Genomic DNA, 24,324 nt, shown 5'->3' with positions numbered 1-24,324 from the left:
GCGCCCCCCGCTCACCCCCGACTCTCCCGCGCGTGCCCGGCAGGCGCGATCGCCGCCGGGCACCCGCGATTTCTTGTTACAGAGCGGGGACCGAGAGCTGTGTGTGTAAACACACAGCTCCCGGTCCTGTCAGGGGAAATGCTGATCTTCTGTTCATACAACGTATGAACAGAAGATCAGTGATTTCCCCTAGTGAGGCCACCCCCCTACAGTTAGAACACACCCCTTCCTCGCTCCCTAGTGTTAACCCCTTCACTGCCAGTGCACCTCGCAATTGTCAGTTAAAGCGACGCAGTGCCGAATCGCAAAAAGTGCTCTGGTCTTTGGGCAGCAATATGGTCCGGGGGTTAAGTTGTTAAATCAGGACATTATTTTTTCTTTTTTCTCTCTGCCTCGTTCAGCAGAAGAGAGACGACTGCACTCTTTGGACGTTGTCTGGGCAGTCAAGGTTTATTTGTCTAGATCTGAAGAGATCAAAAGGACCCAAGAAAGGGCAGACAGCTTCCAAGGCTTCCATTGCCAATTGGGTCCGTCAATTGGTCATTCAGGCCCCTGGATTAATGTCTCTAATAATGACTATATACATAATAGTATAATACATATTTGCTTGTTTGTTGGTTGTTTGTTCTAAACAAATTTCATCATTATGTACATTTGTTTATAGAACCTATGCCTGCAAACTTCCTTCCCCCTGAAGAAGACCCACATCAGCATAAGGGTCGAAACGCGTCGGGGTCTTTGCACATAAGTTAAACCAGTATACTGCTATATTTATCTATATTTATTTATTGTACCTACATGTTTATAAACAAACATTTTGGAGTCCATGTTCTGATGATTATCAGATGGTTTTCTTACCCTGTAATTTATTTGTTTTTAATAAATTATAACATTTTCCACACTCCCTATTGAATTATTTTACTTTTATAGCTGCAACTCAAAGCCCCTAGGGGCACTTTTCCTTTGTCCAAATATCTATTCAGGGGCGTGCAGCACTCTAATCCACATTTGGTTTCACCTTTTCTTTGCAAACATGGTCTAAAACATAAATCTCCTCCCTTTAGGGTGAGAGGTCATTCTACCAGGGGTGTAAGAACCTCCTGGGCTTTTCGCCATCAGGTGTCTATGGCTCAGATTTGTAAGGCTGCTACTTGTTCTTTAGGGCATCCATTCACAAAATGTATCAAGTGGATGTTCAAGCAGCCAAGGATTCGGCTTTTTGGCCGCAGTGTTCTGCGGGCTGCCGTATAAAAACTGATGGCTACTGTTTGGCAGGGGGTCTCCCTCCCCTCAAGGCTATTGCTCTGGGACATCCAAGCATGTAATGAATATTATCCTGACTCTGTGTCTTATGATGTATGAAAAAGAAAATAGGATTTTTTCGTCATACTTACCTGTAAAATTATTTTCTTTAAGTACATCATGGGACACAGAGGTCCCTCCCCTCTTGCTACAAAACTGAAGTAACTTCCTGTATGGGAGAGGTTATATAGGGGATCACTTCCTGTCTAAAGACCGTGGTCTACCAGTGTCCATTCACCTGATGATGAAGTATAACCCAGCAGGTAATAAATATTAGCCTGACTCTTCGTCCCATAATGTCCTTAAAGAAAAGGATTTTACAGGTAAGTATGATGAAAAAAATCCTATTTGTATAGGCCATCAGTTAAGACTAAACCAGCTGACTTTAATTTGCACTGACAAGGACCAGGATTGCTTTCTAATTACTGATAGATTTCAGCTGGTGTCTTGGCTTTCCATGACTTTTCCCACCTCCCTTTCTTAATGTGTTCAATACCGTATTTTCCGGCGTATAAGACGACTTTCTGGATGCAAAAAAATGCATCCAAAGTCGGGGGTCGTCTTATACGCCGGGTACAGTCTCAATACTCACTTTTTTCCCCAGCGCTGACAGTCTAACATGCTGCGATCACGAGCGTGTATTGATTTCAAAGCCGCGCCTTCTCTTCAGAGTGTTCTGTGATAGGAGGAACAAAAATCTTCCCAGCAGCGCCTCTGTTCTTTGTTCCTCCTATCACAGACGCCTTCTCATCCTCGGACGAGATGAGAAGACGTCCGTGATAGGCGGAAAACATAACAGAGGCGCTGCTGGGAAGATTTTTGTTCCTCCTATCACAGAACACTCTGCAGTGAAGGTGCGGCTTTGAAATCAATACACGCTCGCGATCGCAGCATGTTAGACTGTCAGCGCTGGGAAAAAAAGTGAGTGTTATTGCACTGGGGGGGGGGGGGACTGTAATGGCACAGTGGCAATGTGGGGGCATGTAATGGCACAGTGGAAATGTGGGGGCATGTAATGGCACAGTGGCAATGTGGGGGCATGTAATGGCACAATGGCAATGTGGGGGCATGTAATGGCACAGTGGCAATGTGGGGGCATGTAATGGCACAGTGGCACAGTCTGGGCATGTAATGTAATGGCACAGTGAGGAATGTAATGGCACAGTGAGATTTGAAAAAGCCTGTTTCTGTCAGCGGTTCTGGCTCCCCCTCAGCTTCCAGAAAGACTAGAAGGAAGGGGGTAGTCTTATACAGTGAGTATATCCCAAAATCAAAATTTTTCCTGGAAAATTAGGGGGTCGTCTTATACGCCGGGTCGTCTTATACGCCGGAAAATACAGTACTTTTTCCCTGTGTTATTCCATTTTATTACACATAACTTAATTTCTGAACTTGTTTTGGTTTCTTTGTATGCATGGGTTGTCAATGACATTTCATGTCAATAGCACCTTTAGAAACATATTTACCTAAAGAAATGGTGACGTGGTCAATACTTATTTTACCCGGTGTACGTGCTGGTACCTGTTTGGATGTGTGAACAAATCCCCAGACTCTTTCCCGTTTCCTGACTTTTTCAAAGCTAAATTTCAAGCAAAAAACATGCCTAAAATCAAGAAATAGGTTCTTTTTAACCATTTTTTTTAATATCCATATTAAAACACTGCCTATGATATGAAACATATATCAATATACAGTGGGGAATGAAAGTTTGGGCACCCCAGGTAAAAATTTGTATTAATGTGCATAACGAAGCCAAGGAAAGATGGAAAAATCTCCAAAAGGCATCAAATTACAGATTAGACATTCTTATAATATGTCAAAAAAAGTTAGATTTTATTTCCATCATTTACACTTTCAAAATTACAGAAAACAAAAAAATGGCGTCTGCAAAAGTTTGGGCACCCTGCAGAGTTAATATCTTGTACTGCCCCCTTTGGCAAGTATCACACCTTGTAAATGCTTTTTGTAGCCAACCAAGAGTCTTTCAATTCTTGTTTGAGGTATCTTTGCCCATTCTTCCTTACAAAAGTCTTCCAGTTCTTTGAGATTTCTGGGCTGTCTGTCACACACTGATCTTTTAAGGTCTATCTATAGATTTCCAATTATGTTGAGGTAAGGAGATTGTGAAGGCCATGGCAAAACCTTCAGTTTACGCCTCTTGATGTAATCCCCCGTGGATTTTGAGGTGTGTTTAGGATCATTATCCATTTGTAGAAGCCATCCTCTCTTTAACTTCAGCTTTTTCACAGATGGCATCAAGTTACCATCCAAAATTTGCTGAAATTTTATTGAATCCATTTTTCCTTCTACTCGTGAAATATTCCCTGTGCCACTGGCTGCAATACAACCACAAAGCATGATTGATCCACCCCCATTCTTAACAATTGGACAGAGGTTCTTTTCATTAAATTTTGTGCCCTTTCATTCTCATTCCGGCCAAAAAGTTCTATTTTAACCTCATCGGTCCACAGAACTTGTTTCCAAAATGCATCAGGCTTGTCTATATGTTCATTTACAAAGTTCAAACACTGATTTTTTTTGGTGAGGACGTAGAAGAGGTTTTCTTCTGATGACTCTTCCATGAAGACCATATTTGTACAGGTATCTCTTTATAGTGGAATAGTGTACCACAACTCCAGTGTCTGCCAGATCTTTCTGGAGGGATTGTGCAGTCAAACGTGGGTTTTGAATTGCTTTTCTCACAATCCTGCGAGCTGTTCTCTCTGATATTTTTCTTGGTCTTCCAGATCTTGCTTTAACTTCCACTGTTCCTGATGACTGCCATTTCTTAATTACATTCGAAACAGAGGATATTGACATCTGAAAACGCTTTGCTATCTTCTTATAGCCTTCTACAGCTTTGTAAGCGTCAACTATTTTCAGTTTCAGTTTTCTAGACAACTGCTTAGAAGAACCCATGGTGCTGATTGTTGGGGCAAGGTCAGATTAATCTGGGCATTTAAAACCTTTGAGATTGACATCACCTGGTCTTCCCAGACGATGATTGAGAACAATCCATGACACTGGCAGGTCTCAGCTTTGCAAAGGGGGCAGTGCATGCTATAAATTCTGCAGGGTGCCCAAACTTTTGCATACGCCATTTTTTTGTTTTCTGTCATTTTAAAAGTGTAAATGATGGAAATAAAATCTAACTTTTTTTGACATATTATATGAATGTCTAATCTGTAATTTGATGCCTTTTGGAGATTTTTCCTTCTTTCTTCGGCTTAGTTATGCACATTAATACAAATTTTTACCTGGGGTGCCCAAACTTTCGATCCCCACTGTAGGTTGCAATACTGAAAATAGCGCACATTGACATAGTTCACGCTAGGACAATAAAGGAGAACTCCGGACAGGATAAAGACCAGTAAGCCCACACAATATCATTTTTCTTTTTCATTTCTTAGCAGGTGTGCACTTTTACTGTCACAGCATCGTGATTAATGGGAAGGTTCATAATTGAATTGAACTGTGTGATTGTGAGTACAACACTCAGAAGCAAGATCATTTTTCAGGCAGGCATTGTTTTTGCTACAAACATTTTTTTTTTAAATGGTGTGTTGAAAACTGAAAATACTAGAGGAGTTGTTATTTTCAATGCATTTTTATTACAGATTATCTTGTCTTTATGGTCGACTCTCCATAATTAGTTTTTTTCAGTGCATTTTTATTACTGATTATCCATTCTTAGTTGTAGACTCTTGTCAATGTCATTTGTATTTGTATAGTTGTAATTGTTCATCAGATAATGTTTGCAGATCTGTGAAACGGTTTTAGAAACCAGAGGTCATGAGTTTCCTCAAATAGGTTTATATTCATTGGAATATTTACATTATATAGCAATAAACCCTTTCTCCACCAGAGCCATTTTCTGCAATTTTTTGCACACGTGTTAAAATGCACTTTTTAGGCATGATAATTAGTTAAAGCCCCCAAGCATTGTAGTAAGAGGAAGCAGAAACCCATGTAGAATAAAATGACAGTACTTTTTTTTTATCAAAACCAATATTTTCAGTAAAAAATACACTAAAAGTCCCCTTTCACACATACGGACCATTCGTCTGTTTTTCATCCATCCGTTGACAGATGAAAAATGAACATCAATGCATTTTTCTATGGAAAAATGAATGACAACGAATGATCATCCATTTTCATCAGTTTTCTTCTTTTTTTATATAATTGACAATTTTTATAAAATGTTTGCATTTTCAATACAAAGGTATAAGACACAGTTGAGGGAAGAAAAAGAGAGGGGTGGTAGTAAAAAACATCTCTCGAGAGGGTATAGATGGTCTTCATACATCAGGTCAAACATAATGTCCGGTGGCAAAGTTAGGTCACAACTCTATAGAGCAGAGGAATACAATACTGGAAATATAGTAGTGAGAGTTTTTCTGTCAGACATTCCATTAGCATGTTCCATCATGTATAATTGAGTGCCCTGCTTTTCCAGAGAGGGCTCATCTCTCCTGGGCTCCAGGTGCATATGGTATACAGAGCGGGATGCAATCAGGGTGGACCCATCAATCAATGGCAAGATCCCATGGTGCCGATTGTCGGTCTTCTCGGTCCATCACTCTAGCCAACATGGACTCCATGACCTCCACATCCTTGATTCGGCATAAAGATCAGAAAATGTTGGGGGTTTTGTTGTTTCCATTGAAGGGCCACTAGACATCAATCCACTGTTACTATATGTGTGGCCAGTTTTTTTAGCCAAACTGGGTAATTTGGGGGGGGGGGGGGGGCAATAAGAAGAATTTGGGAGAGAGCGGGGTATCCACCTTAAACAGCCAATAGAGCAGTCATTGGACCAATCGCCAGTAAGGTTACGTTGAATCACTGCCTACGACGTGACGTAACCTACGCCCAGCCCTATTCACGTACTACTACTTAAACGACGTAAAATCCGACGGCTGTTCCCTGGTCCATACCTTAACATGACTTACCCCTGCTTTATGAGGCTTAACTTTACACCGGACGTACGACTTACGTAAACCGCGTATATGAATGCGCCGGGCGCAAGTACATTTGTGAATCAGCGTATCTCCCTCATTTGCATATTCGATTTGTAAATCAATGGAAGCGCCCCTTGCGGCCAGCGTAAATATGCGCCCACGATACGACGGCGTAGGAAACTTACGTCGGTCGGATGAAGCCTAATTTCAGGCGTATCTAGTTCTATGGGCACGGCGCATAGATACGACGGCGCACATTGACACTTACGCGGCGTATCTCGAGATACGCCAGCGTAAGTGCTACGTGAATCCGGGCCATAGCATTTAATACTACTTTAAACTCTACTTGTGTTAAAGAACTTAAATTGTCAGTAGAAAATGAATGCAGGTTACTAGAGGTGCTTCCACAGCATGCACCATCACATATATCCCTGCCGCAAATCTGTTGTGTTGTGTTAACCAAATCTTGACAAGCTCCTCCTCTAGGTTGTAGCATCTACAAAAAATGCATGTATATCCTGCTGCCAGTTTACATGCTTTAATGTCAGTAAAGGTTCTTTATAAAAGATCTGGGAGTCTGGGAGATTGCATCATCATGACTAAAACAGAAGCATAAGAAGGAAAAGTCCTGGTAATTCATAGGAAGAACCTTTTTTATTAATTAGTACAATGTGCTCACCTATAACATACTGTACTTAGTAGGAGGAATAGGCACACATAGATCTGACATTTAAAACGTATCCACGTCTGACTGTTATAACAGTTATAAACAAAGGGGTAGATTCAGGTAGCAATTACGCCTGCGTATCCATAGATACGCAGCGTAATTGCTAAGTAGCGCTGGCGTATCGACTTTCTGTATTCAGAAAGCTCGATACGCCGACTGTAGCCTAAGATATGACTGGCATAAGGCTCTTATGCCGTCGTATCTTAGGCTGCATTCTGACGCTGGCCGCTAGGTGGCGTTCCCGTAGTGGTCAGCGTAGAGTATGCAAATTGCATACTCACGCCGATTCACAAACGTACGCGCGCCCGGCGTTCGAGTTTTCCGTCGTTTGCGTACGGCGCTTCCATCGTAAGGCTGCTCCTGCTATTAGGAGGCGCAGCCAATGCTAAGTATGGACGTTGTTCCCGCGTTGCGTTTTTCGAAATTTGTGTCATTTGCGTAAGTGGATCGTGAATGGCGCTGGACGCCATTTACGTTCCCGTCGAAGCAAATGACGTCCTTGCGACGTCATTTACCGCAATGCACGTCGGGAAAGTTTACCGACGGAGCATGCGCACTACGTTCGGCGCGGGAACGCGCCTAATTTAAATGATCTACGCCCCCTACGGGATCATTTAAATTACGCGCGCTTACGCCGGCCACTTTTACGAAACGCCCCCGCAAATTACAGAGCAAATGCTTTGTGAATGAAGCGTAGCTCAAGTAATTTACGGAGGCGTAGCGTAAAACCGGTACGCTGCGCCTCCGTAGTAGTGCGCGCCCGTACCTGAATCTACCCCAAAGTTTTTACCAGAGAACAACTAAATTAATTAAAGCAACTCATATCCAACAGCTTGTCTATAAATCATGAACTAATTAGAATGTTAGTGGTAGGTTACCGTGTTCCAGTTGATCATGTCTGCAATAAATAAAATGCTGGCTGAAAGTGCTTGAAATTGTTAGACAATGTTTGCATCTAAGACTGCCATTAGAGTCATGGAAAACCATAAACAATAAAAGGTGTATGTATAAGAACATTTGCAGAGCTATTCACTCTGATAAACTGCATGTACATTCATTTTGAAGGCAACAATGGAATGTTATACTATTTTCTATATTTTCTTATAAAAAATATAGAGCAGTTCCAGAAAATATTACATTATGGCCCTCTAGATGGAGCTGAGGATCATAGTAAATGCATATTTATTTCCTATGATCATTAGGTCCATTTAGTGGCCATACTGCAATATTTTTCATGTTCACTATTCTTTACAAATGACTAACATTTGACCTCGGAAAAAAAAAATGTCTTAAAGTGGATGTAAACCCTCCATACACCCAGTAAAGTGAACAGCCTCAGATGATACACTGAGATGAAGCAAATCTCCCCACATAAGTTTTACATGTATATCTGCTGTCTTCACATTTATATACTGTTTAGAAAGTGGAGATCGTGTTAGGAAATTTTAATGGTGTTTTGTAACAGGGCCAGCTCCCTGCTAATCTATTTTAGCAACCCTGACAGAAATTTCAGGCTGCTTTTATCTGATGTGCCTGAGAATTTGTCAGGGTTATCAGGCTGATAACAGAGGAACTATTCAGGAGAGAGCTATGGGACTTAGCTCTTTGAAGAGAGATAACAAAATACTGCAGATATACCATATGTGCCCAGCTCAAATTTCATGAATTGGGTTTACATCCACTTTAATAACATTTGATTTTGCCCCTATATGTACAGAGCAAATGTACATGCAGTTTCAAAGCATGCCTTTGCAAGACACGCATGGGTGCCATTAATTGTTAATGGCATCTCAAACACATCTTTCAAATGCAGCACTTTTGCATCCACCAGACCAGTTTGGTGCAGCGTAATCTAAAAAAAGAAGTGCTTGTTTTATTTTTACTACTTTTTACATGTTCTAGTGCAGCCCTTAAAAAATCCACTCGCCTGCTCGCATTTTGCGAGTGGATTTTGAGGTCTGGCGAGGAAGGGCTGCCTGTGAGCCGGGGGGGCGAGCACCGCCGGCAGCCTGTGTGTAATGGGAGTCCTTCTCCCAGTGACCGCGGAGGGGGGAAGAGAGAGAGCCGCCCAGATGTTTAGAGCGTGGGGAACACAGATAACAGTTTTCATATTAATTGCTGTGTTCCCCGTCGCTCGCTGTCAGATCCAGCCCCGCCTCCTGGTCCCGGAACTTTGATAGAGAGATCACCCGTCCGATCCTGGTGACGGGTGATTTGTCAATCAAAGTTCCCCGGCCAGGGGGGCGGGGCTGAATAGGACGTTGAGCGGCGGGAACACGGCAAGTAAAATGAAAACTGTTATCCTGTGTTCCCCGCGCTGCGCTCTGATCACCTGGGCGGCTCTCCTGTTCCTCTCTTCCCCTCTCCTGCACACAGGAACCAGGTAGGCTGCATAGTGGACACAGGCTGCATTTGAGAACAAGGGATAAGAAAGGTGCACAGGTTAGAGGTGTCAGTGCACACCAAACAATACAACAATATGGGTCCCCCTGCTTGGGGGAGGAAACTAAATACACACAGCTGTTCCAAAGTGTTCTAGTTCTCATCCATCTCACGTTGTATGTCTGTCTCTAGCTGGAAAGTTTCCTGCTCTCTCTCCATCTCCACAACACGCTCATTGTAAATCTGCCCACGGGCTGCATTTGGTGGATTTGGTGGACGCGTGCTGCATTTGGTGGACGCGGGCTGCATTTGGTAGACGCGGGGCTGCATTTGGTGGACGCGGGGCTGCATTTGGTGGACACGGGGCTGCATTTAGTGGACACGGGGCTGCATTTGGTGGACGCGGGGCTGCATTTGGTAGACGCGGGGCTGCATTTGGTGGACGCGGGGCTGCATTTGGTGGACGCGGGGCTGCATTTGGTGGACACGGGGCTGCATTTGGTGGACGCGGGGCTGCATTTGGTGGACACAGGCAGCCTGCATTGCTGGGCACAGGGAGCCTGCATTGGTGGGCATAGGCAACCTGCATTGGTGGGCATAGGCAGCCTGCATTGGTGGGCACAGATACAGTTGTTGAGATTTATTTTTAGAACTTAATTATGCATAAAACATTTAAGTGTAATTTCATGAGATTTATGAGGGCGTGTTTAGGGGCGAAATTAAGGGCGGGCGGGCTGGGTGGAGCAACTGGTGGTGAGTAACCCTTGAGGCCTGGCTAGTAGCTCAGGACTTGAAATTTTGAGCCCTGTTCTAGTGTGTTTGACAGCCATTGAAATGAATGGGTGGGACTGCACGGGAACGTGCATGTTTGAATGTGCCTGTTATAGTGTCAATGATGAAAGTAATATGTTAGAATCATTTCAGGAAGGTTAAGCCTGGTACATACGTACCAAAATTTGCCCGGTTCTGGGTGACGTTGAGTACATGTGTATCACTGTCAGTTCAACAGAAACTGGTTGTGTATACCCAGCTGAACTAAAATTGAATGTAGGAAAATAAATGTTATGTTCATTCTAAGAGGGCTACAAAAAACAATGTGTGATCCAAGTCTCTATGAGCAATTGTCGCATCACTTGTGTTGTTTGTATAGTAGTTTTATTCTTTATTCTTAGATATGTAGTAGGAGGCAGTCCTACAGGGCACAGCACTTTCTCAGCATAAAAGCAGCCTGCAACATTTTTGGATAACCACAGCTGTCCGATCTCTATGAAAGAATGTTGACTGCAACACTATCAACATATTGTGCACTCTTGCATTTCTTAATCAATGATTTAATAAAATACTTGTTCTATATCTGCCTGGGAACACTTTGCACCCACCATGTTTTGTGTCTACTGCTTCATTAAAGCAAAACAAATAAAAATCGAAAAACTAAAAAAAAAAATTCTGATATCTAATGCATAAAACATAGTTGTCGCAGCATTCTGTCTTTTAATTTGTTTTGTTAAATTCCCTATTTTGGAGAACATTGTTAGTAATGTTGTTATGTTTTGTCTGCTTTACATATAAACAATGCCATATGGAGTATGCTATTGGAGTGTACATTTTCCAGAGTTAATTCTTAACATGAAGCCGTGTATTTTTTGCATCACTGCTTCATTGACATCAAAATTATAATGCTGTCAGCTTACTTACAAAAGCGGTTACACCTTTAACACAATGGCATTTCAGCTTTCAATCTTCCCTCAGTTCATAGGGTTATTTATAGTGCATTTTACATTTGGACATTTAATGAAATTGATTAATGATTCTCGCTTATGGTGCACAGTATCTGGAATTTTTTAATTTATTGTTTTAAACACCAGGGAATTTCTAGTACATAAACTGGGGGTCTACGCTGTATACTCTTAACTGCATCTGTAGGAACTTCCGTACTGTAAGTAAATATTTTGTGTGTGTATATATACATCATTTTTTTAAGTATCCATTATAAAAAACAAAAACCTTCTGATTATAATTTTTTTATTGAAAAATTATTACTGTCTGCATTTACAGGAGGCGGAGTACAGAATTCAGACATAAATATATAAATACACTATATTGTGAAAAGTATTGGGACACCTTCCTTTACACACACACATGAACTTTAATGGCATCCCAGTTTTAGTTGGTAGGGTTCAATATTAAATTGGCCCACCCTTTGCAGATATAACATCTTCAACTCTTCTAGGAAGGCAGTCCACAAGGTTTAGAAGTGTGTCTATGGGAAAGTTTGACCACTCTTCCAGAAGCACATTATTGCGGACGAGAAGGCTTGGCTCACAGTCTCCACTCTAATTCATCCCAAAAGTGTTCTATCAGGTTGAGGCCAGGACTTTGTGCAGGCCAGTCAAGTTCCTTCACCCCAAACTTGCTCATCCATGTCTTTATGGACCTTGCTTTGTGCACTGGTGCGCAGTCATGTTTGAACAGGAAGGGGCCATCCCCAAACTGTTCCCACAAAGTTGGGAGCATGAAATTGTCCAAAATGTCTTGGTTTGCCGACGCCTTAAGAGGCCAAGCCCAACCCCTGAAAAACAACACCACACCATAATCCCCCCTCCACCAAATGATTTTGGACCAGTGCACAATGCAAGGTCCAAAAAGACATGGATGAGCAAGTTTGGGGTGGAGAAACTGGAAGAGATTTTGGAAGACTGGTCAAACACACTCCTAAACCTTCTGGACAGCCTTCCCAGAACAGTTGAAGCTGTTATAGCTACAAAGGGTGGGCCAACTCAAAATTGAACTCTCCGGACTATTTTACTTTTTACCAGTTCACTAATATGCTGGGTGAATTAAATCTTGTGCTGGGTGAGGAGTAATGGCCCCCACTCTACTGAGTCACTAATGTAGAAGACTTTCTATCATTCATTAATTTCTATACCACAATGACATCATTAGTCTGATACCACTTTTTTAAGTCACAAGCTGGGGCTAATGGAAGTAAATAAGCAAGAAGACCATGAGTAGTTATTTTTTCCTATGGTAAACTATTAGATTGATGAGTATGATTACCATGATTTTTAAGGGATTGGGAAAATGTGGAAATATGCACATAGAGGATTCTGGTGGCTTTGGGAAAAACTTACGGCATATATTTGAGATTGGATTTTTGCCATGATATACATTTTAATGAGTATTCGGGACAGTATCTGGAATCTAAAGATAGTGTAAGAGCATGGAAGGGGGGTGGTCACGAATGGGATGGAGTACTGGATAGGCATACATCATACATCTGGGCTTGTAAGTGTATATGAGATGCAAGGATCTCTGACTACGTGAAAACAATTTATCTCTGTCTAGTAGGGATAATACTGTAGGTAACCACATGGTAGATGCAGTATATTTCTTTGTGCTCAAATCACCTCAACCATTTTATTGGTGGCTTTTGACTTTCAGTGAATGTCCGTGTAGCAGGGTCTCTGCTATGAATACTTTTATGTTGTATGGAAGTTAGTCCTTATGAGATTACTTTTCCAAAATGTTTGTAACTTTCACTCTTGGTCATTTGTTCATCATGATTGTTGCATTGTTTTAACATTACAGTACATTAATGTGGTGAATGGTACTTGCTACACTGCATCTGTTATCCTATAAATATTGTATATTGATATAAAAATTGGTGTTATTATATCCTAACAGGTACTTTCAAAATAAAGTACAATGGAACCATTCCTATTATTATAACCCCAACCAGTGGTACTGTGGAGCCAAAAACAACGCATTTAATAAAGCTGGAACTTTGTGCAGATGTTCCTGTTGTCATTGAAGAAAAAGCTAAGTAAGTGAACGAATATTTACATTTAATTCATACATTTTAGAGTTCTGTTTAAAGTGGTTGTAAAAAACTCACACCTGCAAGACAAAGGCACAATGAGCTAGTATGCATAGCATACTAGCTCATTATGTAATAATCACTTGAGATCAAAGCCCTTGCTGCCGTGCCCGTACAAAGCACTGGCCGGCGGCATCACTCCTGGGGATTACTTCTGGATATCGCGGCTCCGGCGCTGTGATTGGCCAGTGCTGCGATGACGACACTCCCGCGCATTGCTTCAGTGCGCATGTGGCGATGACATCGGTACATGAAGACACAGGGGATATCTCCTAAACCATGCAGGTTTAGGAGATATCCAGGGTAGCTACAGGTTAGCCTTAATATAGGCTTACCTGTAGCATAAAGTGTGTTGTAAGGGTTTACAACGACTTTAAAACCTATACACGTACAATACTGATATTCAGAATACACTGATCAGCACTGCTGGCTATAGCTATTTAGATATCTATATAGATATATCTATCTATATATATATATATATATATATATATATATACTGTACATATATCTATATAGATATATATAGATATATCTATATATACCTATATATATATATATATATATATATATATATATATATATATATATATATATATATATATGGCCAATAAAGAAGACTTCCACTAGTCACTCAGTTAAGTATTGTAATGACAGGTTCTATATAATTACAATGTATGAATGTACAAGCATCAGCAGCGTAGAACAGCGTGTGTTCTGTGGTCTCATATCTGCAATTTAGATTAGTTTCCCTACGGAAAAAAACATTGCTTTGTCCAATTATATTCATCAGATGATACTGGTTAGGTTGATGTTACTGCTTGATACATTACCTAAAATGATATGAAGATACATATTTATTGTTGTATTCATAAACCAGCTTACTAGGCACGTGTGTTTTATCCTAGGGTTAAACTTCAAGGTCGTGAAGAAACGTCTTTGCTAATTAAAGGGAATATTGTCAGACAATCTCTTGAGTTACTAGACCTGTCTGGCAAATCTTTAAAGTGTGTTCACTTTGGAGCTGTCTATTTCGGAACATCAAAGATCCAGAAAACAGTGATATACAACAATAGTCCCGGGGAAATAAGCTGGGTGTCTGTCCTGGATGATAATGCAGTTGGAGTTGAAATGGTATGTTTAACCTTTTTTTCTACTGGTTAAGTTCTATCCATAAAGTGAACTTTCAATATAAAGCATCTCCCAGGACTTTTTGTGAGCATTCTGTGAAGTTACAGTAAAAGTCCCCCCCCCCCCCTCACTACAGCAGCCTTGTATCATAACTCATCTGTCTGAAGTCTCAACACACAACAGGGTCATTAATCTATGTCTGACAATCCATAGCACAACAAAAAGTATATTTTGCTGCCTTGCCTCACACGTTTGGCAGAGAAATGCAAAAAAGTGTATAGTAACTTTAAACAATTTTTTTAGAAGAGCAGTTGCGGGCAACAAATCAAATCAACCATTGAAGTGCAAATGGTAAAGATTGCAGTTGTGCTTAAAAAACAAATTTCATCCAACCCAAGACATTTCACTTTACTTCTTGTCCCTCTGACAGCCTGTTACAGCAGGACTAGAAGCTGTTGCCATCAGGGCAGGAAGTCACAGACCATAATAATAACCTGAGAGTTCTAATCATTCCTTATTTTACTATAAACAATGGGGTTGATTAACTAAATGCAAATGGGTTTGTTGATTTTTTTAGTGGAATTCTCCCTTAGTTTTGTGAATAAGATAAAGCTCTGTTGACTTCCATCATCCAATCATATGCAAGCAAAAATACAGTTTCTTCCTAGCACTTGGTTGGGTTTACCTTGCAAAGGAAATACCAACACACAATTCACAGCATTCACTAAGCTAAGAGAACTTTATTCCTTGCAAAGTGAACAGTCTATTTGCGTTTGGTAAATCAGCCCAAATGTGTTTTAGTGCAGTCTGGTGTTCCCATTTTAGAGAATGCCCGTTATGCTCTGTACTGGCACATGGGATACAGGCGACCATAAGAAATTGTCAGGGGTTCAATGCCTTCCCCAGTCTGTTCAAATAACAAAAAAGTTTGAGGTTATTACAATCCAATACAGTGAGACCCAACAAGCTGAGGTTTTTACAATCCAAAACAGTGAGACCCAACAAGCTGAGGTTATTACAATCCAATACAGTGAGACCCAACAAGCTGAGGTTATTACAATCCAATACAGTGAGACCCAACAAGCTGAGGTTTTTACAATCCAATACAGTGAGACCCAACAAGCTGAGGTTATTACAATCCAATACAGTGAGACCCAACAAGCTGAGGTTATTACAATCCAATACAGTGAGACCCAACAAGCTGAGGTTATTACAATCCAATACAGTGAGACCCAACAAGCTGAGGTTGTTACAATCCAATACAGTGAGACCCAACAAGCTGAGGTTATTACAATCCAATACAGTGAGACCCAACAAGCTGAGGTTATTACAATCCAATACAGTGAGACCCAACAATATGAGGTTATTACAATCCAATACAGTGAGACCCAACAAGCTGAGGTTATTACAATCCAATACAGTGAGACCCAACAATATGAGGTTATTACAATCCAATACAGTGAGACCCAACAAGCTGAGGTTATTACAATCCAATACAGTGAGACCCAACAAGCTGAGGTTATTACAATCCAATACAGTGAGACCCAACAAGCTGAGGTTATTACAATCCAATACAGTGAGACCCAACAAGCTGAGGTTATTACAATCCAATACAGTGAGACCCAACAAGCTGAGGTTATTACAATCCAATACAGTGAGACCCAACAAGCTGAGGTTATTACAATCCAATACAGTGAGACCCAACAAGCTGAGGTTATTACAATCCAATACAGTGAGACCCAACAAGCTGAGGTTGTTACAATCCAATACAGTGAGACCCAACAAGCTGAGGTTATTACAATCCAATACAGTGAGACCCAACAAGCTGAGGTTATTACAATCCAATACAGTGAGACCCAACAATATGAGGTTATTACAATCCAATACAGTGAGACCCAACAAGCTGAGGTTTTTACAATCCAAAACAGTGAGACCCAACAAGCTGAGGTTTTTACAATCCAATACAGTGAGACCCAACAAGCTGAGGTTATTACAATCCAATACAGTGAGACCCAACAAGCTGAGGTTATTACAATCCAATACAGTGAGACCCAACAAGCTGAGGTTATTACAATCCAATACAGTGAGACCCAACAAGCTGAGGTTGTTACAATCCAATACAGTGAGACCCAACAAGCTGAGGTTATTACAATCCAATACAGTGAGACCCAACAAGCTGAGGTTATTACAATCCAATACAGTGAGACCCAACAATATGAGGTTATTACAATCCAATACAGTGAGACCCAACAAGCTGAGGTTATTACAATCCAATACAGTGAGACCCGTTATGCTCTGTACTGGCACATGGGATACAGGCGACCATAAGAAATTGTCAGGGGTTCAATGCCTTCCCCAGTCTGTTCAAATAACAAAAAAGTTTGAGGTTATTACAATCCAATACAGTGAGACCCAACAAGCTGGGGTTATTACAATCCAATACAGTGAGACCCAACAAGCTTTTTATATAGGTCCTATTCTAAGTAGGGTTGCAGCTTCTGTTCACATAATTCGGTTCTTTGCTCCTCCAAATCAAAGAACTAAAGAGAGTCAAACAGGCCAAGTCATATGTGGTGCACTAAAGAGTGTTTTATTATTATTATTATTATTATTATTATTATTATTATTATTATTATTATGACTTTCACAAACATGTTGGAAAATCTCTGCAGCCAACAGCCTCTTTTCTGAAAACATTAAAGTAGTTGTAAACTTCTGAAATTTAAAAATGAACAAATCATATCCTTCTATAATTTCTACTTTCCTTCATCCAAAGCACCTAGTGTGATTCCTGACCAAGCAATCCCAGAAGACCCCCCCCCCCCCCCCCCCCCCCCAGCACACAGCAGGTGATTGACAACCTCAACTGTGTATGGTTTTTTTTCCCCCTATACATTTTTCATTTGAAATCAAAAACAGATAAATTAGTACAACATACAGACAGGAAACAAAAGGAGTTGTGAGTCATACGTGCTCTACCAATAGTTTTGTGTACCAGAAAAATACAAAGAATGTACAATAATCAGGGAATTCCAAGTGTGTAAACTCCATTTATCGCACACGTGACATATCAAACCATAACTTTATGTGCATAGTATGTGTATGTTTTTTTTATGAGACTGTAAAAAGGGTGTGTGTCCTTTTCTCCACTCAAGTCTCAGATTACACTCAGCTCCTTGCTCTGTGCAGTGTGTGACATCAGATCCCTGCCACCTGCTTTCAGGCGCTAAGGAATGCTGTGTAAAATGAAGAAGCTGTAGAAGGTACAACTTATGCTGGAGAATTTGTTTCAGTTTTGTGTGTCATCTGAGGCTAGTCACTCCAATGTGTATATGTAAGGGTTCTTCATTTCTTTGTGAATTTAGGATTTACAAACATAACTTAAATCTTGTGCACAGTAAGGACCTCTTCACATTATCTGCTTACAGTAAAATGCAGCATCAAGAATTAGAAGATTCTTGCAGCTGGGAGCACACATGTAGCTGTGGTACAACAAAATGACAGGCTGAGAGGAACCATTGCTGTTTGCATGTGCATGCACATCCAGAAGTTCCCTATGGTTAGGGATGGATGTCCAACCCTGGTCGCTCTGTGATTTCAGCTGCAAGAATCTGCTAATTACTGCCACTGGAAACCACTTTATGCAGATAATTACTCATGTGAAGGAGGCCTTATGCCCCGTACACACCATCACTTTATGTGATGAAAAAAAACGACATTTTCTGTCAAGTAAAAAATTACGTTTTTGAAACTTACATTTTCAAAGACGAAGTTGCCTACACACCATCGTTTTTCTCACAATGTTCTAGCAAAGCGAGGTTACGTTCACCACGTTTTTCCATTGAAGCTTGCTTCAATGGAAAAAGTAGCTTCTGGGCATGCACGGGTGAAAAAACGTTGTTTTTAAACGACGTTTTTTGCTACACACGGTCAATTTCTGTGAAGTAAGAAATGACATTTTGAAAAACGACACATAAAATTGAAGCATGCTTAAATTTTTTTTTTGTCGTTTTTTAAAAGACATAAAACTACGTTTTCCCCCCACACACGGTCATTTAAAGTGACGTTTTTAAAAACGTCATTTTTTTTCATCACATAAAGTGATGGTGTGTACGCGGCATTACTGTGCACACGATTTAGGTTCCATTTGTAAATCCTAAATTCACAAAGACGTTTGTCACATACTTCTATGAATAAAGATTACTATGCTATCAAAATACAACCTTTTCAATATACAGTTGAATAATGCCATATTCATTACCTGACAGCTGTGAACTTTATGCCCCAGTCAAAAGAAAGAGGAAGGTGATCTGCAAAAAAAAGTTTGCATTTATTAAAGGTTTTGCCTTAAACTCCCAAACATTAACAAAGCTATGTGAAGATGTTAGTGAAAGATATTACAGGTACCTTGGCAGGATTTCAGACCATGGACTTAGCTGCAGAGAGCTGAAATAGGCTTGGCTGGGACTGCTGGTGATAACTCAGTATTACAGAGACAGTTTTACTGGAGTAAATAAAAAAAAAGGGTGGTTTACAGGACCCTTTTGGGACAAAGTCCATCTTTTAGGACAATGTCAGCAACAGGATTTATCAAATGTACTCAACTGAATGATGCTGTAGAATGGGGAGAAGCAAATTAAGATCCTATGAAGCCAAAAGAAAATCTAACCTAGTAGAATCACGAGTTTGCCCCGGTATGACAGAGTAGATTAAGGAACAACTAGCTAAACAGCTTGATTCAAAAAATGAAAGCATTCTACTGTAAAAGTAGAAATGCAGCCCTGAAGACTTGCACAACCAGAAGTATGAGCCTTTAACATGGTAGGAATTATAGACTCTGACAATTCTGAGTCTCTCAGTACCTGGTCTTCAAAAGCAATGCTGTTAAAGCCAGCAGCCTAGAAGCAGGCTTAAAGACTGAACCTTCTATATGAGTCTCTTTATTGTTACCATGAAGGATGGAGGTCAACCTATCCTTTGCCTAAAAAGGCACTGAACACCTGTGTAAAAGTCAGGAATTTCATGAAGAAGTGTTTTAACTGCCTGGATTTGTCAGAGCTACCAATGCTTCCTGAAGTTTGCTGTGGGGAAAAAAGTGTGACCAGTTTGTGGACTTTCATTTGAAACTTGACAAAGGTCTTAGCTCTGGTTCTTACCCTCCATCACCTGAAAGGGATCCCTATTGTGAGGTATGTAGATGATCATCTTATGACGGCAAATTCATACCAGAGTTTGGAGATCAACCTTCAAATACCCCTAGGCACCATAAAGGAATTTTATTGGATTGTGAGTGTCCAGAGGCTTCATCGCAACAAGTCACAAGTCATCGTTCATTCATCAGTGTTGGGCCAACATACAAAACATACTTGGGGGGCACACCCTAAAAATGCTGTACATCTAAGCTGGTGCTGCTATAAGACCAAAGACAGTACAAAACAGATTATAGCGCACACATGCAAAAATGACATTTATCCTGCAAGGCTAGTTAAAAACACCTGAACATATTCAAAAATACGGGAATTTGGTCACACTATATGGTCATATAGTGCTAAGCCTACTTACTGCGACACAGTACACATAATTAGTGGGTCATAACCTGTTAATAGAATGAAAGAACCTATGTCTCAACCATGGGAGATAAACTCCTTTATAAAGGAGAACTGAAGGGATTCCTCCTATGCACTGGTGGCCCCTAATAAGAGATAATGAAGAGGGGGAGGGGTGCTCCAGCCCAAGAGACCTGGTCAGGGTCTATACAACATACAAAAACATACTTGGGAGGCACACCCTAAAAATGCTATACATCTAAGATGGTGCTGCTATAAGACCAAAGACAGTACAAAACAGATTATAGCGCACACTTGCAAAAATGGCATGCAACAGTCCCCTTTGCACGCTTTCATACTTTAGCAAGAAATTCTCTTAAGAGTCGGTTCACACTAGGGCGACACAACTTCCAGCGCGACTTTCAGAGGCGACTCTGACACGACTTGAACATGAACCGTAGGGCGATCTGGGGCGATTTACAACACAACTTGAAGTCGTCTCCAGGACAGGAGACTTTCCAGTGGCCAATAAAACAACAATCAGCTCTGGGAGATTGAGGGGGAGGGAGGGGGCAGGAGAGGTTTGCCTGAGAAATGTATGTTATCTTCCTGGAAAGTCGCTTCAGTTAAGACAGTGATCAGACTTCTGAGGCGACTTCCATTGAAATCAATGGGTACAAATCGCCTACAAGTCGGATTGAAGTAGTACAGGAACCTTTTCTGAAGTCGTATCGCCTTGAGTCGTGTGTATTAACACCACTCCCATTCACTTCCATTGTTTTTCTCTACAGCGCGACTTGGGACGACATAAGGCGACATGAAGTCGGATCGCAAGTCGCCCCAGTGTGAACCGGCTCTAACAGGAGTTCCATCTCAGACAAAATCTGATTAATCATTTGGCAGATGATGACTGGCATCTGCAAGATTGACCAGACCTTCTAACTTAAAGGTTCAGTCTTCAAGCCTGCTTCTAGGCTGCTGGCTTTAACAGCATTGCTTTTGAAGACCAGGTACTGAAAGACTTGTCAGAGTCTATAATTCCTACCATGTTAAAGGCTCATACTTCTGGTTGTGCAAGTCTTCAGGGCTGCATTTCTACTTTTACAGTAGAATGCTTTCATTTTTTGAATCAAGCTGTTTAGCTAGTTGTTCCCTAATCTACTCTGTCATACCGGGGCAAACTCGTGATTCTACTAGGTTAGATTTTCTTTTGGCTTCATAGGATCTTAATTTGATTCTCCCCATTCTACAGCATCCTTCAGTTGAGTACATTTGATAAATCCTGTTGCTGACATTGTCCTAAAAGATGGACTTTGTCCCAAAAGGGTCCTGTAAACCACCCTTTTTGGATTCTGCATGAAGCAAAGTGGTTCTGAGACCTTAGCTTTCCTCTCTACTAAACAAAGTCTCCACATTTTACCCCAATGAAGATATTGTGCTGCTTTCTTCTAGAGTCTACCTACAGTCCACTTCTACCCTTCATAAGATGCACTGTTTGTTTCTGTTAATGGCCAAGGTCAAGGGACTTCCAGCATTTTCAGCTACCATCTCTTGGTAGATTCAACAAATTATCTCTAAAGCCTATGCCATGTGTCATAAATAACCACATTTTCTTGCAACAGTTCATTCTACTAGGGAAGTTAGTGTCTCGGACCTTCCATCATTAGGTCTTGGTTCTAAAAGTCTGAAAGGCCTCAACCTAGTCTTCAGTTTATACTTTTGCCAAATTTTACAGGGCAGATGTAGTTGAATTGGTGGATGCTGTTGGTGTTTTTGCCCACCTCTCTTACTGAGAGCTACTTGGAACTGCTTGCGGATGTTCCAATTGTTCTGTTTGATCTACAGCAAAAGGCTGTGTCTCTCAAAGAGACAAAAGAAACAAGTCAATTTTTGTACTAACCAAGTTCCCTGAGAGATACAGCCTCCATCCCTCTTGCTAGTTATATTTGACCCATTAACTTTTTATTCTTTTTATGTACAGCTTGCTACTGACTGGTTATCCCTGACAATGGTGAAGTTTGTTTACTAGATGATGCTATACATTTGGTAACTTTTTGTTTTACCTAGTGTCCCACTCTTCTAGATGCCACTATATCCAATGGTTATGTTTGATCTACAATTAAAGCTTGTTTCTCTCAGTGAAGTCAGAGAAAATAATTTTATGGAGAGTATAAAAAGTATAAAAAAATTATACTTTTTTCATTTTGGATAGAGTAGGGACTGGATTAAGGAAGGAAAATACAATGGGACAGTGGGTGACTAGTCTATAAAAGAGAATTTGAGAAATTTTCTTCACTTTGGAGAGATATCCTTCTACGTCCTGTTTTATCTCTTGGACCGGAAGTGAACATGAAATCTCCTTAAAAGGACACAGATTTTAACAGATCTGCACAATGTCCCCCCAAAAATTCACCTTTTTTTAGGAAGCTTTGACTTGCCATGCATCTCTGTGTGGAGGCAAAACTCAAACAGCACCACTCAAAATGCCCTGTAATGTTGCTCCAGACGCCCCATGCTGCTTCCAAAGAAATTTAAAACAAAAGGTAAATTTTTGCAGGTATAGCTAAGACAAAATGAACATAATAACAATATATCCCACTTTCAAGTAACCAGCAAAGTTATTTTATTTGTATTGTTTTACAGCAGCCCTGATGAAAAGGTGGAACTAAGGGTGGGAGCTAGGCAGGCATCAGGTTCTATCATATGTTTTAATCTAGTAATACATTTTTTATTTTTATGTATAAATCTGGATGTTTTTCTATTATTTTTCAGGGCACTGATATTGGGAAGAGTACAGAAGCTGCTTTACAAGATATCAATTATAGAAAAAGGACAAGTGAAACCGATGTTTCAGCTGTACTTTCATGCTTCCCCAATCAAGGGGTCCTCTTACCTTTCCAGAAAACCACAGTCACCCTTTGTTTTAATCCTGAGTAAGTACAATGCTTATTTTTTACCTTTTCTTACAAGCTATACTGTGTTAAGAGCTTGTTTTACCACATTTTTTAACATTGCTTAGTAATAATGTGATTCTTTTTTTGTTTTGTTTTTGTAATGAGATCACTTTATGGGAAAGACTATTTCTTTAGGAAAAAAAATTGCACTTGGGAATAGATAATGCCACACCTTTCAAATCAGACTCTAAAGTGGATATGTGCTTGCATAGAGGCAGGTACACTACTCTCCATCAAATTTAGAGATGACTGAAAATATGTCCGGGTTTGGCAACCATGGACCGATCAAACATGATCCTCCGATTGGTTCTTTAGCTGCCTGCTTTTGTTCATGATATGTTAAAGGGTCACTAAAGGAATTTTTTTTTAGCTAAATAGCTTCCTTTACCTTACTGCAGTCCTGGTTTCATGTCCTCATTGTTTGTTTTTGCTCCGATGTTGCTGTAATTCTGCTCTGTTCTGGACACTTCCTGGTTGTCTGTTTCCTGATGACCACAGTACTGGGAGCTTCTAGTCTTGTTTTCCAAACCATCACTTCTCTATGGCTCTATACAGCACAGAGGCAGGATAACATGCAAAAACTAAACTGAAACTACAGGTACATTATATGATTGATTTTTATCTATTTTTAATTGTTTTTAAAAGGAATCAGTTAACTATTATGTCTCTATACCCTGTAAACAGTCATTTGAGCAAAAAAAATATTTTCCTTTACAACTCCTTTAAGTTATGTAATACATAGGACCTCACACACACACACCTTTTTTTCCCCAGAAGGATATATGTAACTCAATTTCCCTGTCTTAAGTCATAGTTCTCTGACACTCGAATGTACAATTGCATATTGTGTATGTTCTCCGACCATTACTGTCTCAAAATAAGAACTGCTTTGTCATTAATTTCATTATGTGGATTGTATCATGCCATATTTTTTTTACTAAAGACCAACCTTGTTTGTTAATTTTTTTAAAGATGACTGCTGTATGGCTATGCTTTTAGATTCTCATTACAAAAGCAAAATGGCTTTTCTTGATCTTGACCAAATGCCTAAAAATCCCTCTTTATTCCAATTGCAGCCCTAGCAGAATCAGAGCTGTCACTATAAACAAGTCTCCTTCAACCTTTTTAATATAGAGCAACCCTTGAAATACCTTTCCAGACTTAGGGAACCCCTGCTAGTAATTACTATAGCTATACCTCCTGATACATTAGTGTGATGGTCACTGGGAACAATGCTCCTTACATGTGTGGTCATTAGGAAGAATATCCCTCTTACAGAAGGCTAAAAGGATCCTTGTTGTCAGTGGTTACTTATTTGAAAGGCAGAACTTTCTCACTGCTCAAGGAACCCCCTAGAAACCTCTGCAGGAACCTTAGGGTTCCATGGAACCCTGGTTAAGAAATACTGCTCTATAGTGTCCCCCTTTGCTCCTCCCCCAGCTGC

At 40.4% G+C, this 24,324-nt stretch overlaps 1 protein-coding gene across 1 annotated transcript in view; it reads left to right on the top strand.

Annotated features, from left to right (window-relative positions):
• The window catches only part of CFAP47 (cilia and flagella associated protein 47), a 610,902-nt gene that overhangs the window by 30,544 nt on the left and 556,034 nt on the right, over positions 1 to 24,324 (top strand). The window contains exons 4-6 of the mRNA XM_040336504.1: positions 13,057 to 13,195; positions 14,158 to 14,383; positions 22,699 to 22,859. Coding sequence (XP_040192438.1) covers positions 13,057 to 13,195; positions 14,158 to 14,383; positions 22,699 to 22,859 — 526 coding nt within the window. The remainder of the gene's footprint in view (positions 1 to 13,056; positions 13,196 to 14,157; positions 14,384 to 22,698; positions 22,860 to 24,324) is intronic.

Source organism: Rana temporaria, chromosome 2 (genome assembly GCF_905171775.1).
Source record: "Rana temporaria chromosome 2, aRanTem1.1, whole genome shotgun sequence".
In the NCBI taxonomy this organism is placed as follows: Eukaryota; Metazoa; Chordata; class Amphibia; order Anura; family Ranidae; genus Rana; species Rana temporaria.
Note: the sequence above shows the minus strand (reverse complement) of the source record. Positions and strands in the feature narration are given on the sequence as shown.